At 36.9% G+C, this 24,465-nt stretch overlaps 6 protein-coding genes across 8 annotated transcripts in view; 3 read left to right on the forward strand and 3 right to left on the reverse strand.

The window, feature by feature from the left end:
* LOC118265676 (sporozoite surface protein 2) overlaps positions 1–24,465 on the reverse strand; it is a 137,083-nt gene that overhangs the window by 14,543 nt on the left and 98,075 nt on the right. The gene's annotated exons all lie outside the window — the stretch shown is intronic.
* LOC118265891 (uncharacterized) lies at positions 81–7,012 on the forward strand. Its single transcript, XM_035579164.2, has 7 exons — positions 81–1,369; positions 2,348–2,715; positions 3,242–3,397; positions 4,735–4,866; positions 5,069–5,627; positions 5,785–5,960; positions 6,145–7,012. The coding sequence occupies exons 1-7, from the start codon at positions 284–286 to the stop codon at positions 6,566–6,568; spliced, it is 2,901 nt and encodes a 966-aa protein (XP_035435057.2). The 5' UTR covers positions 81–283; the 3' UTR covers positions 6,569–7,012.
* LOC118265892 (calcium and integrin-binding protein 1) lies at positions 7,022–9,052 on the forward strand. Its single transcript, XM_035579165.2, has 5 exons — positions 7,022–7,342; positions 7,433–7,535; positions 7,638–7,785; positions 8,181–8,308; positions 8,552–9,052. Exons 1-5 carry the CDS (start codon positions 7,251–7,253, stop codon positions 8,660–8,662), a joined length of 582 nt encoding a protein of 193 aa, XP_035435058.2. The 5' UTR covers positions 7,022–7,250; the 3' UTR covers positions 8,663–9,052.
* LOC118265893 (uncharacterized) lies at positions 7,750–10,181 on the reverse strand. The gene is made up of 4 exons (XM_050694902.1): positions 9,971–10,181; positions 9,598–9,707; positions 9,085–9,255; positions 7,750–7,898 (listed from the first exon to the last, which is right to left on the reverse strand). The coding sequence occupies exons 1-3, from the start codon at positions 10,028–10,030 to the stop codon at positions 9,102–9,104; spliced, it is 324 nt and encodes a 107-aa protein (XP_050550859.1). The 5' UTR covers positions 10,031–10,181; the 3' UTR covers positions 7,750–7,898; positions 9,085–9,101.
* On the reverse strand, positions 10,671–11,535 carry LOC118266372 (uncharacterized). The gene is made up of 3 exons (XM_035579794.2): positions 11,378–11,535; positions 11,001–11,110; positions 10,671–10,925 (listed from the first exon to the last, which is right to left on the reverse strand). The coding sequence occupies exons 1-3, from the start codon at positions 11,438–11,440 to the stop codon at positions 10,772–10,774; spliced, it is 327 nt and encodes a 108-aa protein (XP_035435687.2). The 5' UTR covers positions 11,441–11,535; the 3' UTR covers positions 10,671–10,771.
* On the forward strand, positions 11,651–23,359 carry LOC118265954 (uncharacterized). Of its 3 annotated transcripts, none has more exons than XM_035579258.2 (7): positions 11,651–11,944; positions 16,481–16,650; positions 17,129–17,328; positions 17,879–18,058; positions 19,074–19,245; positions 19,331–20,542; positions 20,637–23,359. In XM_035579258.2, the coding sequence occupies exons 2-7, from the start codon at positions 16,506–16,508 to the stop codon at positions 21,038–21,040; spliced, it is 2,313 nt and encodes a 770-aa protein (XP_035435151.2). In that variant the 5' UTR covers positions 11,651–11,944; positions 16,481–16,505; the 3' UTR covers positions 21,041–23,359. The 3 variants fall into 3 exon arrangements, with proteins under 3 accessions (XP_035435151.2, XP_035435154.2, XP_035435153.2); XM_035579261.2 differs by lacking the exon at positions 11,651–11,944 and adding an exon at positions 12,003–12,192; XM_035579260.2 differs by lacking the exon at positions 11,651–11,944 and adding an exon at positions 14,019–14,641.

Raw genomic sequence — 24,465 nt, forward strand, 5'->3', positions numbered from 1 at the left:
CCGCACACACACATTGACAATACAAAAGTACCACGGCACGGCCGGGGGTGAAACAGCGGCTGGGAGGGACTGTACGACACTCACACAGTCACAGTCGTTAGTCGTCCGTCAATACAGCAACATGGCGTAAATGGCGCGTTTGTGTTGGCTTAGGAAATTAAGCTAATGTTAAGTTAATTTGCGGTTTGTGTAGTGAATTTTAGTAGTTTAGAGTAATATTATTGTGAACAAATCATAAAATGACTGCATAAAACAACGTTTCTCAGATGAGAATGAAGTGGTAATGGAATCCCTTGAAGACTCAAATTGTCACTCCATGAGCGATAGTTTTTCTTTGTATGAAAGGTATTTGAGAAGTTTTAATGTGGTTGATCCGTTGATCGAAGAAAGTGTTAATCGTGAACAGAACGAGTTTGCATCATTGAACAACTGTGATTCGGAGAGTTCACAAAGCGGAGGTAACGTAGAGTTGTCAGTCGTAACATCAACCAATGTTATAAATAAACATTGTGAAACAGCTGAAACCGAGAACAGTTTGCTTAATCAAATAGTTCATGATAACATCACAGACAAGGGGTCTAGTTTGGATACCGATTTGGGTGTTAAAATAAATTCACCTTGTTCACCGCTCGCGGCATCGCTGCTTGAGAATTCGTTTGCAACGATAGACCACAGTTTGATTAACGATAAATCTAACCCAGCTGATATTCACATATCATCAGAAGACTCGAGAACTGAGACTGTCAAGCATCCTATGTTCATAACCCCTACTATGGAGAACAGCAACAATGCAGTAGATAGTGTGCCTCTGTTTAGGCACGTGAGGCCTTCTGAAAACGTTTTCAAGTTGCCTATTAGTGAATTGTCTTTTAATGGTACCATAAAGCATGTTCAGAAGCTGAAGCCTATTGTGGATCCTATCTCAGCAATGAGTTCCAACACTGGATTAGCTCATTTGGATGAAAAACGTGGGGAGGAGAGCTGTGAACCTTACACTAACAGTAATGACAATGCAGAGTCAATTATTGAGAGCAATGATGGTGACCAGAGAGGCAGTGATATGTCTGACAGTGTAAGTGATAGGTTAGACAAAGCATCAGAGAGTACAGGAGACTCCAATTATGAGGAGAATAGTATTAAGAAGGACTGTGCAATAGTAAATGATGATGCAAGCACTGCAAAGTGGAACTCTGAGCAGAGTTACTCCTCACTTGAAGCATCATTTGACAGTGGAGTGAGATCTCCTGATATGTTCTCTGATAATGAAGAAGATGAGAGTCAGTTGCCTTCAGAACCGGAGCCAGAACCCTTTTGGAGTTTCCTGCCAGACTTTGAGACCCATGACAAGAGAAAAGTTAGAAAAATTGAGGTAAGCATGTTCACTATATTATTTAACCTTATCTTTCCTGATTAGCATAATAACCTTCAATTGTGCAAACTATTGTATGAGTAGAACTCTGAAATCATAATGTGCATTCTGCTACATATTTAACAAATTTACCTTATCATAGCAAATTACTACAACTGAAATGAATTCCAAAGGAAAATTGAAATTCTATAAAAATCATCATTTACATGTGAATGTGCAACTTGCATTTGGTAATCTGAGTAGGTATGCAACTTTATCAGCTGCAGGCATAGGTATCAAGTCTCAGTGTAGGTTATCTTAATAATAATACTAACTTTGTGACTCCCAAACTGCTGATACTATTGACTGTAACAATAGGCTCTTGTTTTGTAATCATTTTAAGTGTAAAAGCTTCCATTTTGTTTATTTGATATTCATAATAATACAATTTTTAAGTTAGGTATGTTTATCTTACAACCAAAACATGGGGAAATAAATGCAAATGACATCATTGCAAAACAGGAAAAAAAATAATTAAGGATACACAATTAAAGTTTGTCATTAACATAATGGTCAGTAGCAAATTAGTATGTCATTAGACTTGATCTGAAAGAAAGAAACTAATTAGTTAATCAATCACAAATTACAAAACCAGACATAGATAGGTATAGGTTAGAAAGGTCTAAGTAATTAATGTTAATTGTGATGATGATCTATTTAGAAATGAGTTTTTAAATTGACATGGTCACTAATACTATCATTAGAACTTAAGATGGGAAATTTACCATGTTATTATGTCAATGAGTCTCTGATATTTTGGCACTGTTGCAAGAGCCATTATTATGAATGTAATGAAGAGAAGAAGACAGAAATAAACATGGTAAATATCCTGTCTCAAGTTCTAATGATACTTAGAAATCAAATGTAATGAGGATTGCATTGTCCCACTTTATTTAACTTTCTCTCATAACCTATAATTAATGTTTTTTTCCCAAACAGGAAACCCTCCAAGGAGTCCTGCCACCACCATCAGTGACCATCATAAAGACTGATGTGACAGAAATGCTGAAGAAGTACTACTGCCACTTACCATTGTTTGATGATAATGCAAAAGCTGTGATGCCTGACATAAATCCTACTACACCAACTAAAAGAGTTTCGTTCATTGAAATTCCTGAGAATGTTAAAACTCATGATACTGATGGAAGCAGCAGTAGAAGTTTTAATATAGAGAAAAGAAGTTCTTCAGCTGCTGAATTGGATACCAGCATCAATGATAGGAGTGTGCATTTGAAAATGAGTAGTATGGTTGAAGCTAAAGATACGCAATGGCCTGATGTCATTAAGTGCCGATATTATGATGTGTAGTAAGTGTATTTTATATATCTTTAGTTCTATAAGAGGCTTGTGCCTTTTCTTTTGTTATACATTGAATAATTTGAATAAAACAACTAAATATTTATGGCGAAGTAACTTACAATGTTAAGGATTTTGTCAATGTAAGAAAAATAATGCCATACTCAGTCATTTATTGGTTACTTAACTCAATCTTAAATAATTGTTTTCAAAACATAATTGTTACTAAGGTATAGTTAATTAATTATTAAATGTTTTTGAGTATGGCAATTAGTGTGGTAAAAACTGTTACTGTTACTTAAAAACTTTATTAAATACATAATAATATACAGTATGTACCACATCATTACTTTCTTCAAATTATTTGAAGAGGTAGTAATTAAAATATTACACAGTGACAGTAGTAATTATCATTATTTAATTAAGTATAAGTAAACTATAGTGTTATCAAGAGTAAATAATCTAACTTACTTGATTTTATTTACTATGTTTCAAATTAGAAACCTTTTCTTACTATTATTTCTGTTATATTTATAGCTACAACATAACCAAGCACTCTGAGAAACTAGAGCAGCTAGCATTACGTTATGGAGAGAGATATGTTGGTGCCGAGACTGATACAAGTGTAAACATTCACTCCGGAGGCATGCAGTCACCCACTAGTGCTTCTAAGAGGAAGGCGCTGAGGCTCAAGTATGTATTGCAATCATTTATCTAATACATATCTTTAATCTTATCTTACTATCTAAAACAGTAACTACTATCATAAATGCGAAAGCTTGTGTGTATTTTTGTTTGTTACTCAATCATATTAGAACAACTGAAGGGATCTGGGTGAAATTTGGAATAGGGGTACATTGTAGACTGGAGTAACACTCAATACGGTAGTTTTTATCAGCTCTGCCAAACTAAACTGCTTCTGCCAGCAGTTTCTCTTGTGAGAAGAAGTTTAAAATATGATATTACTGTCAATAGTCACTATATTGCGATTGTTAAACTATGTACTATGTAGTTATAATATTACATAATTGCAATGCAACTTTTATAACTTACTACTTTCGAGACATCAATATTGTCTTATTTGATCAAGTTTGATATCAAGTTTTATGATAAACAAAATGATGTGTAGGATTTTCTACTTTAAGGATAAGTAAAGAATCATAATGTTTTAGTCCAGTTATGTTTGCATGAATTAAACATTTGTATTTCACATAGCTCATAATTCGAAAATGTATTAATAACACTGGAGATAAAATCGAATACCAACATTTTTGCTATTGTTCTTAATTGGAATAGAATTAGAAACAAAATATGCTTATCTAAGTTTTCTACTTAAGAGAACAGGGAAAGGACAGTATTATCTTTTAGTCAGCATTAATGGTCTCATACTAATTGTTTTCAAATCAGCATTCATCTTCAAACTGCATATTTGTAATTTTATCAGTAACAGCTGCTAACTAAGCATTAGCAGGAATGTAAGAAATATCAGCCCTGACATTAATTGTATTGACACACTTTAATATTTTAGCTAAGAGGCAATTTGTACACAATGTTTGTATTTAATTTCTTTAAATATTTTATTGGTTTCTTGATTCTAAGGGCTACTAAGTTAATATTAGGTATTAAAGTAGAAGTTGTAATAAGTTTTTACTTTTCTATCATACTAATATTATAAATGTGATAGTTTGTTTGTTTAGATGATTAAATGTTTGTCCGACAATTATGCTGTAACTACTAAACGGAATTTAATGAAATTTGGTATGGGCTGACTTAGGTGATAGAATACTTTTATCCCATGGGAACGCATGGGAATGGGCAAAGCGTGGCATGAGCTAGTATGTTATAACACTGAGTCTACCATTGAAGTGTAACATTTAATGTGGGCACTTTGTTCGTAGTCTTCCTATGTCAATGAAGGATTAACATCATATTTCATTTGAACCAGTAGCTCCTAAGATCGGCATGTTTTGTCAAACAAACTCTTAGGTAAGAAAATGTTGCAGAAATATAATATTACATTTTGTACCCAGGATGGCTCAATGCAAGTCCCCGGGCCGCCGTCTGTCGCACCTGGCGCGTCGGAGACAGGCGTTCGCCAGCGCAGCCACCATCAACGAGAAGGCTCAAGCGTCCACCGCCAAAATGGTGCTGATCGATAAGAAGTGAGTATGCTTTGTATAGTTTATAAATTGAAGAAGTAAATTAATAATGTAAAAAAGACCATGCATGAGACTTTTACAAGAATAATTTTAATTTTGTAGTTTTAAAATAACAATCAATTTAATATTTTGACTAAATGTTTTAAAATTTAAGGTTTATTTATATTATCAAACAAATATACTCATACAGTTTTTTTTCCAAAAGTTTCTTCCCACACAGGAAGCTGATCAACTCATCTGAAAGGAAGAGTCCGCGCACGAGACGTACGCCGGGCAAGAGAACACCAGTCCGTAAGACTCCTGGTAAGAAAACTCCAGCGAAGACTCCCAAGACACGAAGCGGCGGTTCCAGCAGGAAGAAGGCTATGAGACGGCTGCTCATGGACGCTGACCATCTGACCAGATCACAGCCAGCCCGAGAGACATTAAAAAGGGCTCTGTTCAGTCCGGAGAATAGGAAACCCGTTCCTCCAGCACCTTCGTCCTCCGTGCCAGCTCAAGCCATGAAGTCCAAGCGAGCTCTATTCGGCTCACCAGTCCGACCAGCCGAGACAAAGAGTATGGATGGCACACAGAGTGATCAGTTCCTAAAGAGAAAGCGCGACCCGTTTGATGATGACAATGACAACGGAAGGAGTAAGATAGCAAAGAGTTTGTCATTTGGCGGTGATACGATTGGGAGCTCGCATTCACATAATTTTGCTCGACGAGCGTCAGAGGCATTTACCAGGCAGACTAGTGATTTGAATGAGACTCACAAAAAGGTTAGTAATTTAAAGATTTGCTATTATTTAACAAACTCGAAGTGAGTTTGTTAATTTTCTTTATTGATCAAATAACTCACTTTGAGAAAATCCCTTTATAATATCTCAAAATCGTTAATAGTGTTAGAGATTTTAATATTCTATTTTATGCTTTCAGAAACTATTGTGGGCGGTCTCCGAGGCTCTACGTGTTCATGGTTGGCGCATGTCTTCACCTGGGTTCCGTGAGAAGGCGTCATCATTGGCGCGACTCACGCGCCGATTACTGGCGCTTCCTCCTCATGCTGCTAAACTGGCTGCACCTAAGTTCTCCACTTCTGAAGTTATGCTCAAGTGAGTACTAGATTTATTAAGATTTGTAAAGAGACTGGAATTAATTTAAAATCATCAGATATAGCATATTTTCCGTAATATATTTTTGCACGCTACTATATTTGTGCCTATTTTACTATAGGATTCTTTCATAAAATCATAAATCGTGTCCATGTCGTAATATCAAACTTCAATCTTGTTACAGGATTGCTCGTCAATACGTGTTCGCAATCATACAAGGCCGCTCCGTCGACGAGTGTTTCCAAGAGGAACAGATGAAACTCGCTAACGAAGCCAACAACAAAGTAACAGGCTATATTTCAGCCTCCGCCTACCAACAGATGAAAGCTCGACAGATGATCCCCAGCACATCAACCTCACAGATCAAAGAGAACACCCATAGTAGTGGAATTAAACAGGAACAACCGAAAAGTGGCTCCAAAAATATCCTTCAGGACAAACTAGTAAACATAGACAGTAATTCCAACAGCAGCAGTGGTCTTAGCATGCTCGACAAGACCAATCTAGGGTTCTTCAAGTCCAATTCCATGCCCTCATTCGAAGAAGCAGCTAAAATGAGAGCACGTCGACAAATTAGTTTCGATAATATTGACTTCCCGAAGAGATAAACTGCATGTAACGGCAAAAACTATTAACATTATGTACATATTATTATTAGTGACTAGTTTAAGTTTATGTCGACTTCAGCAAGATTTAGTAGAACTTATTATTCTTATGACTTCTCGATTGTAGAAAGATTTTTAGTAATTTGTGAATCAATCGCTGTAATATTTAGCGATGTTTAGTCAATCTCATCTTAGATACTTCCTTTACAAAAGGTTGACTATGATGTATTGTTATGTCTCATATGTTTATTTCGTTTTGCTTGACTAGCGACTAGTAGCCCATAAACGACGTTTTCTTGGATGAACATTAGGCAAATTGTAGAATGAAACATGATATTGCTGTATTTGTATTTCATTGACTTTTTCGTGTATGTATGTGTTACTACTATTGCTGAGTATGATCTCGGGTGTTAATATAAAATAATAAATTATTTTTCCTCGATACAATTGCAGTTTTATTTGAACAGTCGCGGACAGACGACGCGGCGTCACACACAGTATTGCAATAACCTTATTATCGAAAATAATCTCTGTGTGTAGTTATTGTGAATACCAATGAGTCATTAGATATTTTTATATTGTCTGATTGCGTTTGTTATTGTATACAAGGATTTGCAATCAACGAGTGGAGTAGTAGTGATTGGGCATATTATTCAGAACACGAATATATTAGATTAAAAAAGCAATGGGCAGCACACAGTCGTTTCCTGGTTTGACAGAGGATATGCTTGAGGACTACAGTTCTCTCACATATTTGACGAAAGGAGAAATCCTGTAGTAAGTAATTATAGATAACATTTAGTTATTTAGCTCAACATTCTTTAATTTCAACTTAAAGGTTAAGATAATAATAAACATGTTTTTCAGTTTGATGAAAAAGTTTTATTCTATAAATCCAGAAAAAGTACAAAAGGATTTCCACCACAGATTTAGTAAGGAAGATATATTGACCAAATTCCCTGTATTGGAGGTACGAAATATTTTATCTATTTATGTATAGAAAATATAATATCATCATGAGCCTATAAGCACTATGTAGTAGGTTTTAGTCATAATTAATGTTTATTTTCAGAACAATCCGTTTTTAGACCGGATATTCAGTGTTTTTTCCTCTAAAGGCGATGACTGTTTCTCTTTTGAAGACTTAGTGGATTTATGTTCGGCCATGAGTTACGAATGTCCAGCTGATGTAAAAGCCGCTTGGGCGTTTAGGATATTTGGTAAAACTTTTTTAATTTTTAGTAATTGTAGTTCCCCATTTTAGTCCACAGACAGTTGAATGATGTAATTTCCTGAGTATTTCCAATTTAGTTCCACTAACTGTAGATTGTGTCTGAAAGCAAATACATATTTTTTATTTTGTGTATGTACTGAATATGCTGACAAATTGGTTAGATTTTTACTAAAGCGCGTTCGACGCTCTGATGCCTGGAATGAACCAACCGTTTCATTTTTGTTAAACATTAGGCAAATTCGTACTATTGAACTGAATTGAAATCTGGATAGACGTTGAGTATAATTTAAGTTTATGAAGTCTGACTGAATGGGAAGGGGAGAATGGAAGAAAACCTATTGTAACCTACCTTTTCCTAATTGTAAAATTATACATTCTCAGACCTAGATGATGATGGCCAGATTACTACTAAAGATATCGGGCAAATCGTGGACCGTTTGACGTTGGGCGTCACTGGTAACCGCGACCATTACATCGATGAGACATCTAAGGATAAAATCGCTAAAGTTGTGAGTATTTATTTAAGGCTTTAGAGTTTTTTTTTTTCGAATCAAATCTCAAAATGCCACACCCTGCTAAAAATGGTGGTTGCAAATGTGAAGTCTCGGGTTTAATTCGACCCGGTTTGGGTTGTAAAGGCTGAAGTTCTCGACCCTTATTTTATAATTGGTGAAAAGTTGATACTACTTCTAGGTGTTCTGCCTCTTTGGGGAGTCTTTTAACACAATTTATTATTATTAAACATTTTACAGATCCTGGATGAAATAAATTTTGATAAGAGCGGAGGTATCGGACAGATTGAATTCAAGCTTATCATGGCCAGAATACCTGAGTTCGCAACATCATTTTATTTCAGGCTCTAAGCCAGGGGTTCCCAACATTTACCTGGGCAAGGACTACTTTTAAAATTCTTGTTAAGTTAGGGACCTATTAATATTACTATTTTCATGTAGTCCCACACTCTGGTTTTATCATTCAGTTTTAAATATAGTGACTTGAGTTTTTCATTTGCTTCTGTTATGTGTCTCCTTCGAGATAAGTTTAATTTGAGCTGTAACTAAGATATTTAATAGTGGACAGAGCTGTAGTTTTGTGTATTTCCTTTTTGTAATTTAGCGGCCCATGTTTTCGCTCCTGCGGACCACCGATTGGGAACCACTGCTATATGTTAACTAAGCTATGTATTAATTTAAGAATCTACCTTTATAACAAGAGTTATAACAACATGTATTTAATAAAGTTTTCGAATTGTTTTCAAATGTTTTGACTAAGAATATCTGTTTACCTTATATTAATTCAATTTTATCTGACGAATGCTTTACAAGCAGCTTTGTTGTAGCGTCCGGCGAGCGTACGATCCGGCAGGGCCGGAATCCCGGATGTTCGGCCGACGTTTCCGGGTAACACCACTGGCTGCTTGTATTTCACATGGTACATTGGGAATGATAGGTAGACTCTGGAATAATATTTTTTTATAAATTTAATAGGTTCGCCCCCAATTTTCTTGATGATAGCTTGATGGCAAGTAAATTGGCATTGGATGGCTGTTAATTAAAATGATCTGTTATTGATTGATATGATTTCACTACTCGTAGTTGTAAGTGCGTGCAAGGTGTTTGGTTCGATGCCAGAGACAGGCAAAGTGAATTTGCGTGTTTTCGATTTAAAATATTCTCAGTAGAGGCATCAGGCATGGAGTGTAGAATGATGATTCAACTCCTGTTATTATCAATTCTATTATTTCGGCGAATAAATAATAAATTATGTCTTTATTTCTTAGATTATAATTTATACTCACGGGGTCATTTCTTGAGGACATTGCCACATATATTCCGGATCCCTGAAGTATAATAAAGGATGGTTGGCCTTTGGATAATATCTATAGTAGTCCCTGTGCCGTTGAGCAGCCTGTTAATACAAATTTAAAAAAAATAACTAATGGCCCATTTCATACGGACTCCAGGTCGGACGAATAATCGCGCGAAAAGAATAGCTATTATGAAATACTCTCCAAACGACTGATGGTATACATTTTGCATATATAAGGTCCTAGGATTATGTTGTCGTAATGAAATATGGTTCTAAGTTTCTAAACTGCTTATTTTATGGTTGTACGTTATGAAACAGTTACATAGTCCGCTGATACATTGTTCATGTTCATAGGTACTTACTTCATAAAATGTTTCGATTTCATCTTGTCTCGCATTATCTATAAATAATATATTATCCATTTCTGTAGATCACTGTAATTTTGATACTACCAAATAACCCACTTGTTAAAAATTTATTACGCGAGAATCATTATTATTTATTATGGCAGAATTCAAATTTCCCCCTCTGTCTTTGCGTGATCTGACATTCGGAATAAAAAATATTTCAATGTCAAAGTCAAATCAAAACAATGCAGTCTATAGTAGGTACCATAGAGCTATTATCCCTATCAGGCAGGGATATCGAACTTTTACATATTGACGTCCTAATTTCTTTGAAGAAATGTGTTTAGAGGTCGTAGGTGTGCCATCAAATATATATTTTTTTTATATTACTAAATATCGATCAGTAGCTACCTAGTTTACAGTTAGTCTGATGGTAAGCAGTCATCGCACTCATCCCAGTGTACTTCATCATCATCATCAGCCGAGTGACGTCCACTGCTGAACAAAGGCACAGTGTTCTTAGCTACCCGCAATACTAGAGACATTACAAACGCTCAAAATATTTTGTTCCATGCCATCAATGGCACGCGTGCCAATGGTTCTCCATCCTTGATTTATATTATTGTACATACATTCAAATGTACAACAGTAAGTATAGTACAGATTGCTAATAAAGATTTTGGTTTTTCTATAATCATTAATTAAAAGGAAAGTATCAGTTGCAGTCAAAATATTTATTTTCATAATTTTAAGGTATTGAGATTAATTAAATCACAATATTTTCAATTAATCTTTGCTTATTCTTTCTCCGTATTTTTAATACTTGAAAGCCATGCAAGCACTTTTGTTGTAGCGTCCAGCTAAAGTTCTTTGAGGTAGCGTTGGGAACACTGAAGTTCTTTCAAGAGTTACTGGCAGTACAGCGGGCTGTTTATATCTTACATGGTAAGGCGGGAAATCTAGGTATACGCTGCAAATTAACAAAACAATGAGAATTTATATTAGAAACGAAAAATATTAAATAAGACATTCATGTAACACTTACTGAGACATTTCTTTTGGACACTGCCACATATATTCAGGATCTCTAAAGAAGGCGAGTGGATGATAAGAACGAGGGTAGCCTCTATAATAATCACGATGCATTTGACAAGCCTGAAAAAAGACATCTATTCTTGTAAAACGACTTCGTTAAGAGCATCCTTATAAAAAGTACTAATCTATAATATAAAAATAAGTCAGGTTTTCCTTCCTGACGCTATAACTCCAGAACGCACGAACCGATTTCCATGGTTTTGCATTCGTTGAAAAGATCTCGGGCTCCGTGAAGTTTATAGCAAAAAAAAATTGAAGAGAATGGCGAAACGGAGTTCGCCGGGTTTGCTAGTTTAACAAAAAAAGAGTCAAGTCAATCATAAATACCGTGTAGAATTTATCAATTTCTTCTTGGCGTAAAGGATCAGAGAATAAAATATATTTAACCATGATGATATTTATATTTTCGTATGCATTGTCAAAAATCTCTAAAAATCGTCAAAAATCTTTTTAGACTTATTTCAAGTCAAGCAGTTTGGTAAAGTACTAAAAAGTTCTTATTTGAAAATGTATAAAACGTCATCCGTCTATGTCTATGGTTAAATAAAAAAACCATCGACGAGATTAGAGTAACAGATTGAATGGGACGTCATTACGTCAAAATGGTGTGTCATTTTTAATCTGTGCAACGTAGTAGTAATAAACGTCAAAACAAAATCCCAAAATTTTGTTCTACTATTTTTAATTTCTTTGATATTTACTCGGGATTTGTTAGTTTTATTGTAAATTGAACTAAGCTGTGATTATGAGATGTGTATAATATTTGTTTGTGATAATTGGATATCAGTTCGCAGCGGCCACTTTGTTATTTTGGGTGAACTATTTTTGTCCGCTCTAGTTTCGGTGCATTGGAATAAATTTTGACATCCAGGAAAAGAATGTTCTTCCTGTACAGTAAGTTCGTTAGACCCTAATATACTTGATAGGTAACAGCTGTAGACTAGAATTAGGTTAAATGTGGTATGAATCGCACATTGGCTCGTCGCGTGGGAGTACAATCATTAGCATTATTTTTTGCTTGAACGTCGCTTTCGTAGATTCTTTTATCCACGCGTTAATTATTGCTGTTATCTTTTCTAATTTACACTCTATATTTCACTTGTAATTGAGTTCTAGTTGGCTAGGTATGAGCTGGTGAGATGGTAAATATTTATACTTATATTTATTGAAATCATGATCAGATCACAATTATATTAATTTACATGTATATGAAATAATTTCCTTGTGTTAATTTAAGCAATGTTTACTTGTAGAATAGATGACTATAATCTGTACTTAGTATTTGTGATAAAATATCAAATTACAACAACATGGAATTATCTTTAGATGTTTGTGTTAAACAAATAAAAATAATATATTTGATTGAAGGTTATTCACCTTGTTTACTTAACTTAGTTAGAAGTTGTTATACAGTAAATCTATCAAATTTCCATCTACCAATTTATTTAAATACTAGTTAAGTATTACAGAAACTAATTTTATTTATGTAAATATGAACCTTAAGTAAGTTTCAAATAGGCACACAAAGGAATACCTAAATACAAATTGTAGGTATATTTTATTTTAAAAAGTAGCTTGATGAGGGATATTTATAAGTTTTATCAATCTAAGGGACTGTTTCACTGAACTAATTATGAAATTTGTCAGTTGCATAACTACAACAAAAAATACAACAAAATCTAATTACCTAGGCAATTATAATATAACTAATCTTAATGAAAATTTAATTGGGTATTCAAAAAGATGCTCTAAAGTCAAATACATACAATACATATTATATCTATCTAGCTAGTATCATAAATAGTATATGAGTCATAACCTACACACCATGTTATGTGTGTGTACCTGCTATCTGACACTTATCTTATCAGTAATTTTATTTGTTGCTAGCAAATAGACTGCCTTTTCTTATCACACATGCATTATCAGACAATCAACCGATAGTAATTTGATATGTTGGCAATAAGAAAACAAATAGAAATTTTTAAGTTTTTGTTTTCTTAAGCAATTTTTGGTCTCAATATAATACCTATTTAAAGCAAATCTGCTTTAACAAAAACATTACTGATTATTTTTTATTAAAAATGTTGCCCTACACTAGGATTTTCTTTGGCAACATTGGTGCGTTTACAAACATACAAGTTCACATACACATTTGTTTTGTTGGTTGGTCTATTTATTAACATAAGTTTGTATACACAGACTTGGTTTTATATTTTTTCTTTTAAACACAGTAGTGGCACTTGTAACCTTTATTGTGTTTAAAAAAAACATTCTTTAATAGGACCTACCTACTTCTCATGGAAAAAAATCTAACTGTATAACAATGTTTATAGTAGCCGGTTATGTATATACTATGCTATATTTATCTAAACCGTCTGTACCTACATTAGTAGTATCAGACATCGAATCATCACATGGTATGAATTCTCATAGATTTGCAGTCCATACATAATTGTACCTATGAATAATATAAAATATTCAATATTAAAAAACATATTGCACAAAACCTCAATTTAATAAAGGACATCACCCATTTTGTTCCTAATTCGAAAGCGCTGGCCAAAATGAAAAAATATGATAATCCATTAGCTAATGTATTAAAGTTCCTAATTAAATAGAGAATTACGGCGACTATCAAACGGTTCAAAGTTCGAAACGATGACAAATCATCGACATGGCAATAAAGATAATCTGAAACATTAATAGAGCATTAATCAGTATAGTATAACATAACTAATTCGTGTTTTGTCATCTATGAATGGAGTATTGATGTATTTGTTGAACAATACTTGCATGACTCACGCTGAATGCTCTCTACACTTCAATAGCTGATTGAACTGCCCTCCCTGCAAAGCTTTGTATCTATTAGAGCATGTACCTTTTGTTCAACAAAACAATAGTTCACCATTTGTGTCATTTAGCCAATAGTTTGCAATTTCCTTAGCATTGCGAGCATATTTGATTGCATTAAGTGCTTCTATAGGTCTATAGGTAATCAATTTGTAATATTTATGGTAGAAAATCCTTAAATTGGGTAGTTAGGTACGTATTTCGGGGCGCAGTTTTGCAAAGGATAGACTGCGAAAGTTTAGCAAGGTATTTCTTTTAGAGGGTCCTATTTAAAGTTGTTCCTAAAAATCCCTGGTTGGCTACTTTAGACTTTTTTACACTTAATCCACCTCTGTATTTACCCTAAAACATATATCACAATAGTTTAATGCACTGTAATAAGGAAAAAGGAAATATCGCCGCAATGACGCTGACTCATTCCATTGCCTTAAACTCTTGTCATTCGAATTTGAACTCTATTGTGGCAAGGTCAAAGTAACAAATGGGCACTGCAGGTATTCAACTCAACCTTAGGTCGTGCGTCAAGGAGGTTTTACTCACAGTCATAATGCATCAAAGCAAAGATGCGTATGAACTCTTTGATTGAATTCTTTGTTTGATAACAATGTTGGTTGTCATGGATACCAGTCGATTCTGTTTGTTGATAATGTAATGTGGCGTTGTTTATCAATTGTCAATAATAGTGTTTACAATGTTGTGATTGTGTTTGTTCAGCTCAAAATCAGACTCTGAACAGATGTTAGTGGAAAATTCCTTTTCATGTTAAGGGTGTCCATTTTTAAATCACGATTTCGTGTACTTACTATCTTCGGTTACCTACCTACCATTATGCTTTCTCTAATTGTTTAATAATTAACTACTACTTAGGTAACTATAAAACTGTGCTAGTGGTATCAAGCCTATTGTTACCTATTGTTTCACGATTTCACTTAATTTTTGTGTTGTTACTAAGTTACTGCAAACTTCTACTACACTACCTCTAACATTTCCATTTAAACAACGTATCTATTGAAAGGAAAATGTATTACGGTTCAGTAAACAAATTACATTTACTTACAATACAGAAAAATCGATTAATGATAAACATGTTTTTTTTCATTATACATTTAAAAGTACCTATTCGTCGGAGCTGCGGACAACCTAGCGGGTTACGAGGGCTCCGGCTCGAAAAGCAGGAGTAGGAACGGGGTGGTTTTTAGTCAGTGTCTGACACTCTCTCTCGCCTCGCCCAAGGCGGGAGAAAACATTGGATGATTTGCCCCATTTAAAAAAGTACCTGTTCGAATAAAAAAATCTCAATAACTTGATAATAACTCCTTTCCTATTTGAAAGCCGTAATATCAGCGTATCTATTTCCGAGTCTATTTAAAATAGTTCGCTAACCGAGATATATGTAGGTTAAACCAAGCCAGTCATTAGTTAAATGATTTATTACTCACGTTTCAACGTATCTACTGTGGCTCGGTTATTGTGCCAAGTCTAATATTCGAACAATAGATATGTAGATGTATTGGTTTGTGACAGGCTTGGAATAAATAACATTATTGGTCAATCATAACTATGATAGATGAATACCTATGTACTTAAACTCGACTAGAATTGTTCTGATAAAATTGAGACCTTTTTATATATCTTTCGCCACTTCTTTTACTCATGTAGTTAGGTAATGTAAGCTTAAGGGTGCTTTTCATAACTTCGTAGCATAGTTTCCATCATAACTATGCTACGAAGATGTAATAGTTAAGTTGTGAAACTATGTGGCCGTTTGTGTGAGGAAGATGCGCAGCTCGAGTATGCGATGTATCGATAGTAGACAAGCCACATAGCACGCATCTTTCCATATAAAAAATATAGCTTAGTTGAGTCCATTTCCAACAGTGCTATGCTATGTGTAACAATGAATATGATTGACGGAAACCAAACGAATCCTCTGCAACGTAGCGTAGCACATCTCTGGTGGAAAAGTACCGTAAAGCCGCAGTAAAGTAATAATTCAAGACTATTTTCGAAATCTATATGCTCCACAATACATTGCTCACCTCGAACCAGAGATAACTGAATAAGCAGTGGCGCTTGTAAACAGTCTCTCAAATATAGCGAAGATACGATAAATCATCATCATCATCAACCATAAGGCGATTGTTTAGCAGTAAATAGTGCCTCCCACATAAACAATAAGTTACTTTCATTAGAACCTGAGACGGGATATTTACCATGTTTATTTATGTCTATGAGTTCCCATATTTCAGCACTGTTGTAAGCGCCATGATCACGGGATCACAGTTCATCCGTGGTAAATATCCCGCCTCAAGTTCTACTGATAGTGTTAGTGACCATGTCAGTTTTAAAACTGACTAGCAAACTCGGCGAACTCCGTTTCGCCACCAATGATTTACCTTGTTTTCCTGATTTTCTCTTGAATTTTCTTTGCTATAAATCTCACGGAGCCCGAGACCTTTCCAACGAATGCAAAACGTTGGAAATCGGTTCGTGCATTCTGGAGTTATAGCGCCAGGAAGGAAAACCTATTTTTATATTATAGATAAGTTACTTATCAGCAATTTTCCCTGTTTCCAGTTGACCCCTGACCAGTATCATTGTGATGGTGATGTCGTGCTCTGGTATGGGCGACGCGGTGCTTCGTGAGCGGCTGCCGGCCTTGTGGCGCCGCATCGAGGATGCTCACTACAGCTACCTTGAGACTGACGACAGCCCCGAGAAACTTGACCAGAAGAAGAAGCTTGAAGGTAATTTTATAGGCATACAGTTGATGACCATATTTATTTTGAAGATATTGTGGGGCCTCGTTCCTCGTAACTACTGGTATTTTTTTTTTTGGAATAGGGTCACCTAATGTTAAGTGATCAGCGCCGCCCATGGACTCATGTGCGTTACTGTTGTGTCGATCTAACTGTGAATATAAGATTTTAAATACTGGACTGAGTACGATTGTAATCTTTATCGAACAAATATCGAACAACTAGTATTAAATTCTTTAATAATTTGAGTATTTGTTAGACTTTAAACGTTGCCCCACATTAGGATTTTCTCCTGTGTCGTGGGTGCGTTTACAAACAAGTTCACATACACATGACACCCAGACCCGAAACAACAATTTATGGATCACACAAAGAGTGGATGCCCAACCACCGTACCAACCGTGCAGTCTAGTAGTAACCATGGTATATATACAATAGTTTACTTATTTATTGTTATTTTTTCCAGATTACATAATAGAATACCTATCATTAGTGCCTCATGAGTGCAAGTTTGGTCTCGCGGAGACCGGGAAAGTGTTCCAGAAGACGATCAATGAACTGGCGGAGTTCAGTGCGTACCGAGCTGGTCTTGGATGGGCGGCGCTCGCCAGATACGCCGCCAACCTGCTAGCTCAACCCTGGAGGAAAGAGTACAAAGTCATAAGGGTAAGCAAATGTTTCCTGATGGGTATAACCTGGGTGTCTTCAAAGCCCGAGTGAATAGGTTGCTCATGGGCAGACGTGCTCCATTGTAGGCCGCTTCATCACTTACTATTTAGGCGAGATAGCGGCCAAACGTCGGCCCATTTAATATATAAAAAAAAATAGCTGTATATTTTTATTTCGAATGGATGTTAGATATTCTCCACTAAGTACGAATCGAATGGAATTGACTCCAGTAGTATGAAATTGGCTCGAACCGGAACCCGCATGAACCAATCATAGCGCTGAACCACAGAATACTAGCTTAACGCGCTCTCGTTTCGTTTTCGTTCGACGTAAAGTAAACTCATACTAAGGGTACTTATTACGTATAAGTGACCCAATTATTTATCTCTGGTCTTCTTTTTTATATTAATAACTTTTTTAAGTGACTTCATGTACTTTTTTTCGTGGGATGTGATGATTGCATAAATGCATAGTCCCGTTCAATAACTAGATCTAATACTTAGTTTTTCTCTTCAGTTTATTAAACCTTATTTAATGTACTTCACAGTTATACTGCGGGTATTTCAAGCACGAAGTAGAAGCGAATATGGTTGGAGCGGAGACCCTGCTGCAGGCTATGGGATACAAACCTTCGGGAGCAGGTCAGATGGAGCTGGATGGGCCAATATGCCCTGACATGGTGGCTGCAGTGTCCAGAGACGCTCTCATCGCGCAGTGTGAATGTCAGGTATGTAGACAGCCCTATATAACATCTGAGCACAACTACTGTTATACGAAAAATGAGATTAAAAAATAAAAATAATGCTATCCAAAAACCAGTTTTATTGTCGCACTCAGAGTCATTAAATGTATGCTTAAACTATTCCTTAGTAACGATTTTGTATCAAAAACAATTGCTAAGGAATGGGTTATGTGACCATTTAATGACTCTGAGTACGGCAATTAAACTTGTAGGTAATTAAAGTTAGTTTTCAAATGACTGTTTTCTAGATTGTTAGGTAAATTTTTCATACTATGCAAGTTGTGTTAAGATTTACCTTTAGTTAACTGCTTAAAACTATGGTTAAACAATGATATTTTATTTATTGTTATGTAGACATTAGAGATGCCTAACTAGACTCAATGATAATAATAATGCTTTGTTTATATTAGATGACTTGCTAGCTATTCAAATGTCTAATACCATTATCTATACATGACATTGTTTTCTGTGAATGGCTTAAAATAAAAGAAAATTAGGTATTTGAAAACATTCGACATTTTTCGCGAATTGTTTGTTATCCTAATAGTTCAATGAACAAACGTCGAGGTTAGACGTGTATTATATTACGGATAGTTTTAAAATGGAAGCGCCTGTATCCCCGGGCCAAGAAACGGTATTGCCGTCTTAATTAAAAGAACTAGCATTTTTCTCATTCCACATGGATTTATGTATAACTCAATTTCAAGGAAAATGTTAGGTTGTGCCCTTAATTTTTCTCTGGTGCAATAGAAAACACATTGTGTCTCACGCAAATCTGCGCTCTGGCATACCATTGGTTTTGTTTCTGGGTAATGCTTCGTCTGAATAAAGGTTGAAAAAGATGACCTATTCCTAATAATCAACAAAAAGTAATTGTTGGTTCCTCAAGATTTAAGTGGAAAGTGGATTAACTTTTAACAGTTTTTTAGTTAGGTGCATAAAGTGGCAATTGTGATCGTTGTTACGTGGGTGTGGTTATTGTGACTGTGGTTGTGTGCAGATAATGGCGCACATATGGGAGGAGGCGTGGTCGTTGGGGGGGCGCGTGTCGTGGCGCGACGTGTGGCGCGAGCGGGCCGCGCACGCCGCGCCGCCGCACGCCGCCGCCGCGAGACTCGCCGCCGCAAGACTCGGGACTATCGACCGGAATACCAACCCGGCTTATACTGACAGTCAGTATCTTGTATTTAATTCCATAATAATTTCACTGAAAAAACGAGTTAATTCGGTAAATTAATCAATTGTTTTGTCTTCCAGGTTCAGAAATATACTCGAACATCCCAACAACGGTAACAGACGGCTACCGAAGCCGAGTGGTCGACGACAGGTACCACGGCGCCCAGCACTGCAACCACCTGTGTGACGAGCTGGAGCAGGAGCCCCCGGGCATGATCCCGTGCGCCCCGTACATGGTGCCCCCCATGCTCCCGCACATGATGTACCCGGTCCCCCCCCACATGCACCCCGACGTGCCCGTCACCGTGCCGCAGTGCAGCACCATACCCATGATGACCCCATACGGAGTCCCCTACTACTACCCCGTACAGTCCCCCTACATGCTCCCCACCCCAGTATACGCCCCCATAAAGCACGCAGCTACAGTTCCCGTCAACGGATACCCACCGATGCCCCAATACAGGTACCCCGCAGTGCCAACAGGACAACTTATCGAATTAGACACGCCTTCAGTTTACGAAAACGGTAAATTCGAAAAGTATAAAGACGAAGACAGAAATCATAAGAAGAGGCACCCAGAATCTTCTAGAAGAAATAGCACGTCGAAATCAGGATTAAGTGATGTCTCACTACCGAGCTTACCACGATCTGACACGCAGCCAGCTCTCAGCAAGGCGAGGGAAGATGGCATGGGCACGTATGAGAGCTGGGACTATGTATTTAGGAATCTGTCGAGCAAAGAACAAGAGGGAGATGGACGAAGTCGGTTCTCGCCCTCACTAGACAGAGATTCAAGGACACTCGACAGGCTAGACAGGGAGGAGAGGAGGGCCAAGTATCAGCCGACCACACTCGACCTGGAAGACGGGCTACAAGCGCTGAACCTTGACAGATCATACGACGAGGAAGTGTACCGGACTGCGAAGGTCGAGAACTTGATGAGGATGAAACAGGAGCAAGAAATGAAGAGAGCGAAACAGCTAGCGAAGAAGCAAGCTGAATTGAAAGCAAAGAGATCAGTGCCAGAACCGGTCGGTAATCCTAAGGCCGAAGGGTTAATAACACAAAAGGTCGCGCCTGACAAAGTGAAGCTACTGAATAAGAAAGAGATTAAGGATAGGAAGGAGGTTATAAAGCAGCAGAGTTCAGTCAACGGAGCCAGCAGTAATACGGCTGAAGTCAAGAAAGTGAAGAAACCCTCGAAACTAGTAGCTGCCGAGGTGGAGAAACCGAAGAGTAAGCCAGTGGAGAACGGAGTTCACAGTACAGCACATAGTTCTAAAAGTAATCAAGGTGAGATTTACAGTTACATTCTTTATCTAGGCACAGTAGGCACCTATCACCCTAAATATGTTTTGAACTAATGATATCCCTATTGTCATTTTAGTACCGAACCCATCGAACTACGACCTAAAAGCGCAGCTGATAGTGACATTGGACGAGACGGACCACGTGCGACGGTCTCCGCCGCGACAGTCGCAGGTGAACGGGGACCGGGAGCGGCCCGTGAGCAGGACGCCCAGCCAACACAACAGTGACAGGGAGAGGGTGGAGGCGGCGCCCAGCGAGGTGAGGAGGGGGGACAAGTGGGAGTGCGGCACGTGCACGTTCCTGAACGCGGGCGGCGCGGCGGCGTGCGACATGTGCGGCAAGTCGCGGCGCGGCGCGGACATCCAGCCGCTGCGGTCCGGCGGCCGCGAGTGTCCCGCCTGCACGCTCGTCAACGAGCGAGACGCCAAGCTGTGCGACGCGTGCGGCACTAGTCTACAACATTGCCCCACCTACATATAGTATGTACGCAGATTATGACGTCATCCATTTCGGGTTGCCAACTTACATCTAATCATTATTTAGTATCGTTTTAGTTGATATAACTGTTATTGAATGCACAATTATTATTATTATTCTTTTCTATGGTTATTATTTGCAGCTAAATGCAGTTTGTAGTTTATTATACATATTATACATTTTGAATTATGAATTATGAAAGTTTGTGCACATTGAATGTGTTATTGCGCAGCTGTTAGAGATTTATTCGTGCGTAAAATTATTCATATCGGTATATTTACAAATCCTATAATTGGTTATTCATTAACAAGATATATGATTGTTACATGCGCGTTAGTATTACCACATTATTGCATTGTGTGGATTATGTCACTGTTTAGACGAAACTGTTGTTTACAAGGAGTTAGGCCATGAAATAAGCGATTACGGAGTGCGACAGTTCAGAGTGATTTTACTAATTATATTTACTAAAATATCCGACGCACTTAACAAGAGCGTCAAAATTACAGATGTTGCATTTTTTCTAACATATTTTATTTATACTCGTTGAATGTTTGAATATGAAATCACATTGTCGTTTGTCGTGTAATATGTCTTCAAGGTAATCGAAAAATTAATATAGCAATAATTAGGATGTTAGTAGAATGTATGCAAAATGGTTTTAGAGAGATTACGGGCAGACTTAAACGACAACCGTTTGTTTCATGGCCATTTGAATATAAGGGGCCATCCATAAATTACGTCACATTTCATGATTTTTGACCCCCTCCCCCGTCCTTGTCACAAAGCCTCCCCTCCCTAGTGTGATGCCACATTTTATAATTTTACATCTAGATTTTTTTAAGTTTTTCGATAATAATTTCAAGTTCGTGTTTTAACAGTTAGATTATGATAATTGGAATGTGACGTCACGAAATTTAAGACCCCTCCCGCCCCCTTGTCACATAAATTCACCGACCCCCTCCCCCCTTAACGTGTGACGTAATTAATGGATGACCTCTAATTTATTATTATTATTGCTCATAAAATATGATAATTGAACTAACAGATGTATCTAATACGAGTTATTGTTATAGAACCTTTATGTGACGTAGTTACTAAATTGTTTTCTTTATATCGCTTGTGACAGGGTACCGTGTGACGTGTGAGATGTGTTAAGTTGGAGACATACTGTAGAAATGGTGATCTGACCTGACGTTACTCAATGCGGGTTAATTTGTTACTCAATTACTTAATTGACACGGTTGGTACAGTCGCTGGTCGACGAATCACTGTTATTAATTAAAGGTACGCGTCCACAGGCCCGCATCTTACGCATTCCGTATGACGTCATCAGCAATACCTACATGCGATGCATACTGATGACGTCATACGGAATGCGTGTGGTGCGTGCGATGCGTACGATACGGACATGCATGTGGACGCTTACCTTAAGCCACCTACGACATGAGAAACATGTTTGTGTGAGGTAAAGAAATCTTGACCAATCAACACGCATTGCGTTTCGTCTGGTCTCGACGCGTCTCAATAGTATGTCCCCAGCTGTATAGTACCATGGGTTACGTTTCACCAAGATGGCGGCCGATGGTGTAAATCTCGAAGTAAATAAATATGATTGTAATAATAGTGTTCGTTTATTCGCCTTCTATAATGCTTTAATGTTAGTCGAGATATAGATAAAAAAAAACGCTTTTTCGTTTTATTATTACATAATATATAATATAAATTATTGATCTGTGTATATAATTGTTAGAAATGTAAATAGTAGAACTTAAATATATTTATTTAGATGTTTGGATTTTTATTTATTTTGAACAGAAATAAGATTTAAATCATAGTGATACTAATAATGGGAAATTATAACATCATTGACGGTGCGTTTGTTATAAAGTAATAATATAATGTAATTTTATGGTCACAGTCCAATTAATATGCACAGTGTAACGATAAAAAAGTATAAATTATGCCAATAATGAAGAAAGACGTAACTGCAAATGTTGAAAATTAATCACAATAGTTTGTAGCTTACGTTGGGAGTGGTATTTATAGATAAATATATTATAGTATTTTTGCACTTACGTACTTCTTCAGGTTGGTGGTGAAATTCGTCATAGATTAGGCATTTAAAGCACTGAGGACGTGTATTTTTCTATAATAAACAGAAAGTAGATTTTCTCATACGTGATAGATTTATATAAAGAGACGTTGTGCTTGATATTCATTTGCCCTTGTTTGATCGAGTGGGACGTTACGTCGGAAATTATGACAAATGCAGATAGACGACATGTAATACAATGAAAAATAAATAATATTGTTTTATGATCCCAGTGTTTCATTTTGTGAGCCTGTTTGTTTTGAAAGCGATATTTTTAACTTAACCTTCCTCTAAGTAAACCTATATACCTATACCTTATAGGTAGCTGTTTATTTGCTTTCGCCAAATGTTGATGCGTCTTGGGTATCGTTATACCAAACGTATTGTCCGCAGAGATAAAAGAGAGGATATTATGAAGAATTTACCAATCCCTATTATTAGAAGAGGGTTGCCTCTTCTGTTCCCTATTCACCCCGTTTTACTTAACATCTTGTTCAGACCGAAATATCTATAAGCTAATTACATAGTGCGTTCTTATAAAATGTCAGGAATTAGTAATGAAGTTGGTTATGATAACAATATAATACTGTTCTTAAAAAAAGAAATTACCGCTCGATTCCGATCAATGGTGTCTGTCTATCCAGACTATCCTACTACCCAGGAGATAATTTTATTATTATACCCAATGTACAAGTGCGTGCGCAAACAGGTGAACTCTCTGTTCCCTCGCCATTTTCTAAACCCGATGGGACGGCATCGGCAAGACCGACACGACCGGAGAGAGAGGTCAGGCGCACGACCAACGGCATTAGTTTCCCGAGGTACTGGGGTGGAATACCGCCGAACTTCCTGACTCCGGGCTAATAATGTTAATTTTACTAAAAAGATGCCATTTGTTAACAACCACTAGCAACACCAGACAGATATAATATACCTAGGATGTAATTTTTTATAATATAAAAAGGATAGTACAGTAGAAGCTCTTTATTCGCGGGGTATGCGTTCCGTATATATGCCGCGAATACAGAAACCGTAAATATAGAATGGTAATTTGTATGGGGTTATAGGGGATACGTTCCTTTTTTTTTTTTTTTTTTTCAGGGGGAAAATCATCCAATGACTTCTCTCGCCAGGGCAAAGCGAGAGGGAGTGTCAGACTCTTACTGACTAAAAACCACCCCGTTCCTTCTCCTGCTTTTCGAGCCGGAGCCCCGGTAAACCCGCTAGGTAGTCCGCAGCTCCGGATTAAGCATCAGCCCTACTGGGCCCCATTTGTGGTGGTCTGATGGCTCTATGAGGCGCGCGCGGAACGCAACGCGCCGCACGCACGGGT

The sequence above is a fragment of the Spodoptera frugiperda genome, chromosome 7 (genome assembly GCF_023101765.2).
Source record: "Spodoptera frugiperda isolate SF20-4 chromosome 7, AGI-APGP_CSIRO_Sfru_2.0, whole genome shotgun sequence".
NCBI lineage: Eukaryota > Metazoa > Arthropoda > Insecta > Lepidoptera > Noctuidae > Spodoptera > Spodoptera frugiperda.

What these genes read in the sequence shown, in the direction of transcription:
- LOC118265891 (XM_035579164.2), top strand. Translation starts at nt 284, where the DNA reads ATGGAATCCCTTGAAGACTCAAATTGTCACTCCATGAGCGATAGTTTT. An exon ending in GAAAAGTTAGAAAAATTGAG is followed by an intron (nt 1,370 to 2,347) that starts GTAAGCATGTTC and finishes TTTCCCAAACAG; the next exon opens with GAAACCCTCCAAGGAGTCCT. An exon ending in ACTTCTGAAGTTATGCTCAA is followed by an intron (nt 5,961 to 6,144) that starts GTGAGTACTAGA and finishes ATCTTGTTACAG; the next exon opens with GATTGCTCGTCAATACGTGT.
- LOC118265892 (XM_035579165.2), top strand. Translation starts at nt 7,251, where the DNA reads ATGGGCAGCACACAGTCGTTTCCTGGTTTGACAGAGGATATGCTTGAG. An exon ending in CCAAATTCCCTGTATTGGAG is followed by an intron (nt 7,536 to 7,637) that starts GTACGAAATATT and finishes GTTTATTTTCAG; the next exon opens with AACAATCCGTTTTTAGACCG. An exon ending in TTGGGCGTTTAGGATATTTG is followed by an intron (nt 7,786 to 8,180) that starts GTAAAACTTTTT and finishes ATACATTCTCAG; the next exon opens with ACCTAGATGATGATGGCCAG.
- LOC118265893 (XM_050694902.1), bottom strand. Translation starts at nt 10,030, where the DNA reads ATGGATAATATATTATTTATAGATAATGCGAGACAAGATGAAATCGAA. An exon ending in AAATCGAAACATTTTATGAA is followed by an intron (nt 9,708 to 9,970) that starts GTAAGTACCTAT and finishes TTGTATTAACAG; the next exon opens with GCTGCTCAACGGCACAGGGA. An exon ending in TGTCCTCAAGAAATGACCCC is followed by an intron (nt 9,256 to 9,597) that starts GTGAGTATAAAT and finishes ATATTATTCCAG; the next exon opens with AGTCTACCTATCATTCCCAA.
- LOC118266372 (XM_035579794.2), bottom strand. Translation starts at nt 11,440, where the DNA reads ATGGTTAAATATATTTTATTCTCTGATCCTTTACGCCAAGAAGAAATT. An exon ending in AAATTGATAAATTCTACACG is followed by an intron (nt 11,111 to 11,377) that starts GTATTTATGATT and finishes GTCTTTTTTCAG; the next exon opens with GCTTGTCAAATGCATCGTGA. An exon ending in TGTCCAAAAGAAATGTCTCA is followed by an intron (nt 10,926 to 11,000) that starts GTAAGTGTTACA and finishes GTTAATTTGCAG; the next exon opens with CGTATACCTAGATTTCCCGC.
- LOC118265954 (XM_035579258.2), top strand. Translation starts at nt 16,506, where the DNA reads ATGGTGATGTCGTGCTCTGGTATGGGCGACGCGGTGCTTCGTGAGCGG. An exon ending in AAGAGTACAAAGTCATAAGG is followed by an intron (nt 17,329 to 17,878) that starts GTAAGCAAATGT and finishes TGTACTTCACAG; the next exon opens with TTATACTGCGGGTATTTCAA. An exon ending in TCGCGCAGTGTGAATGTCAG is followed by an intron (nt 18,059 to 19,073) that starts GTATGTAGACAG and finishes GGTTGTGTGCAG; the next exon opens with ATAATGGCGCACATATGGGA.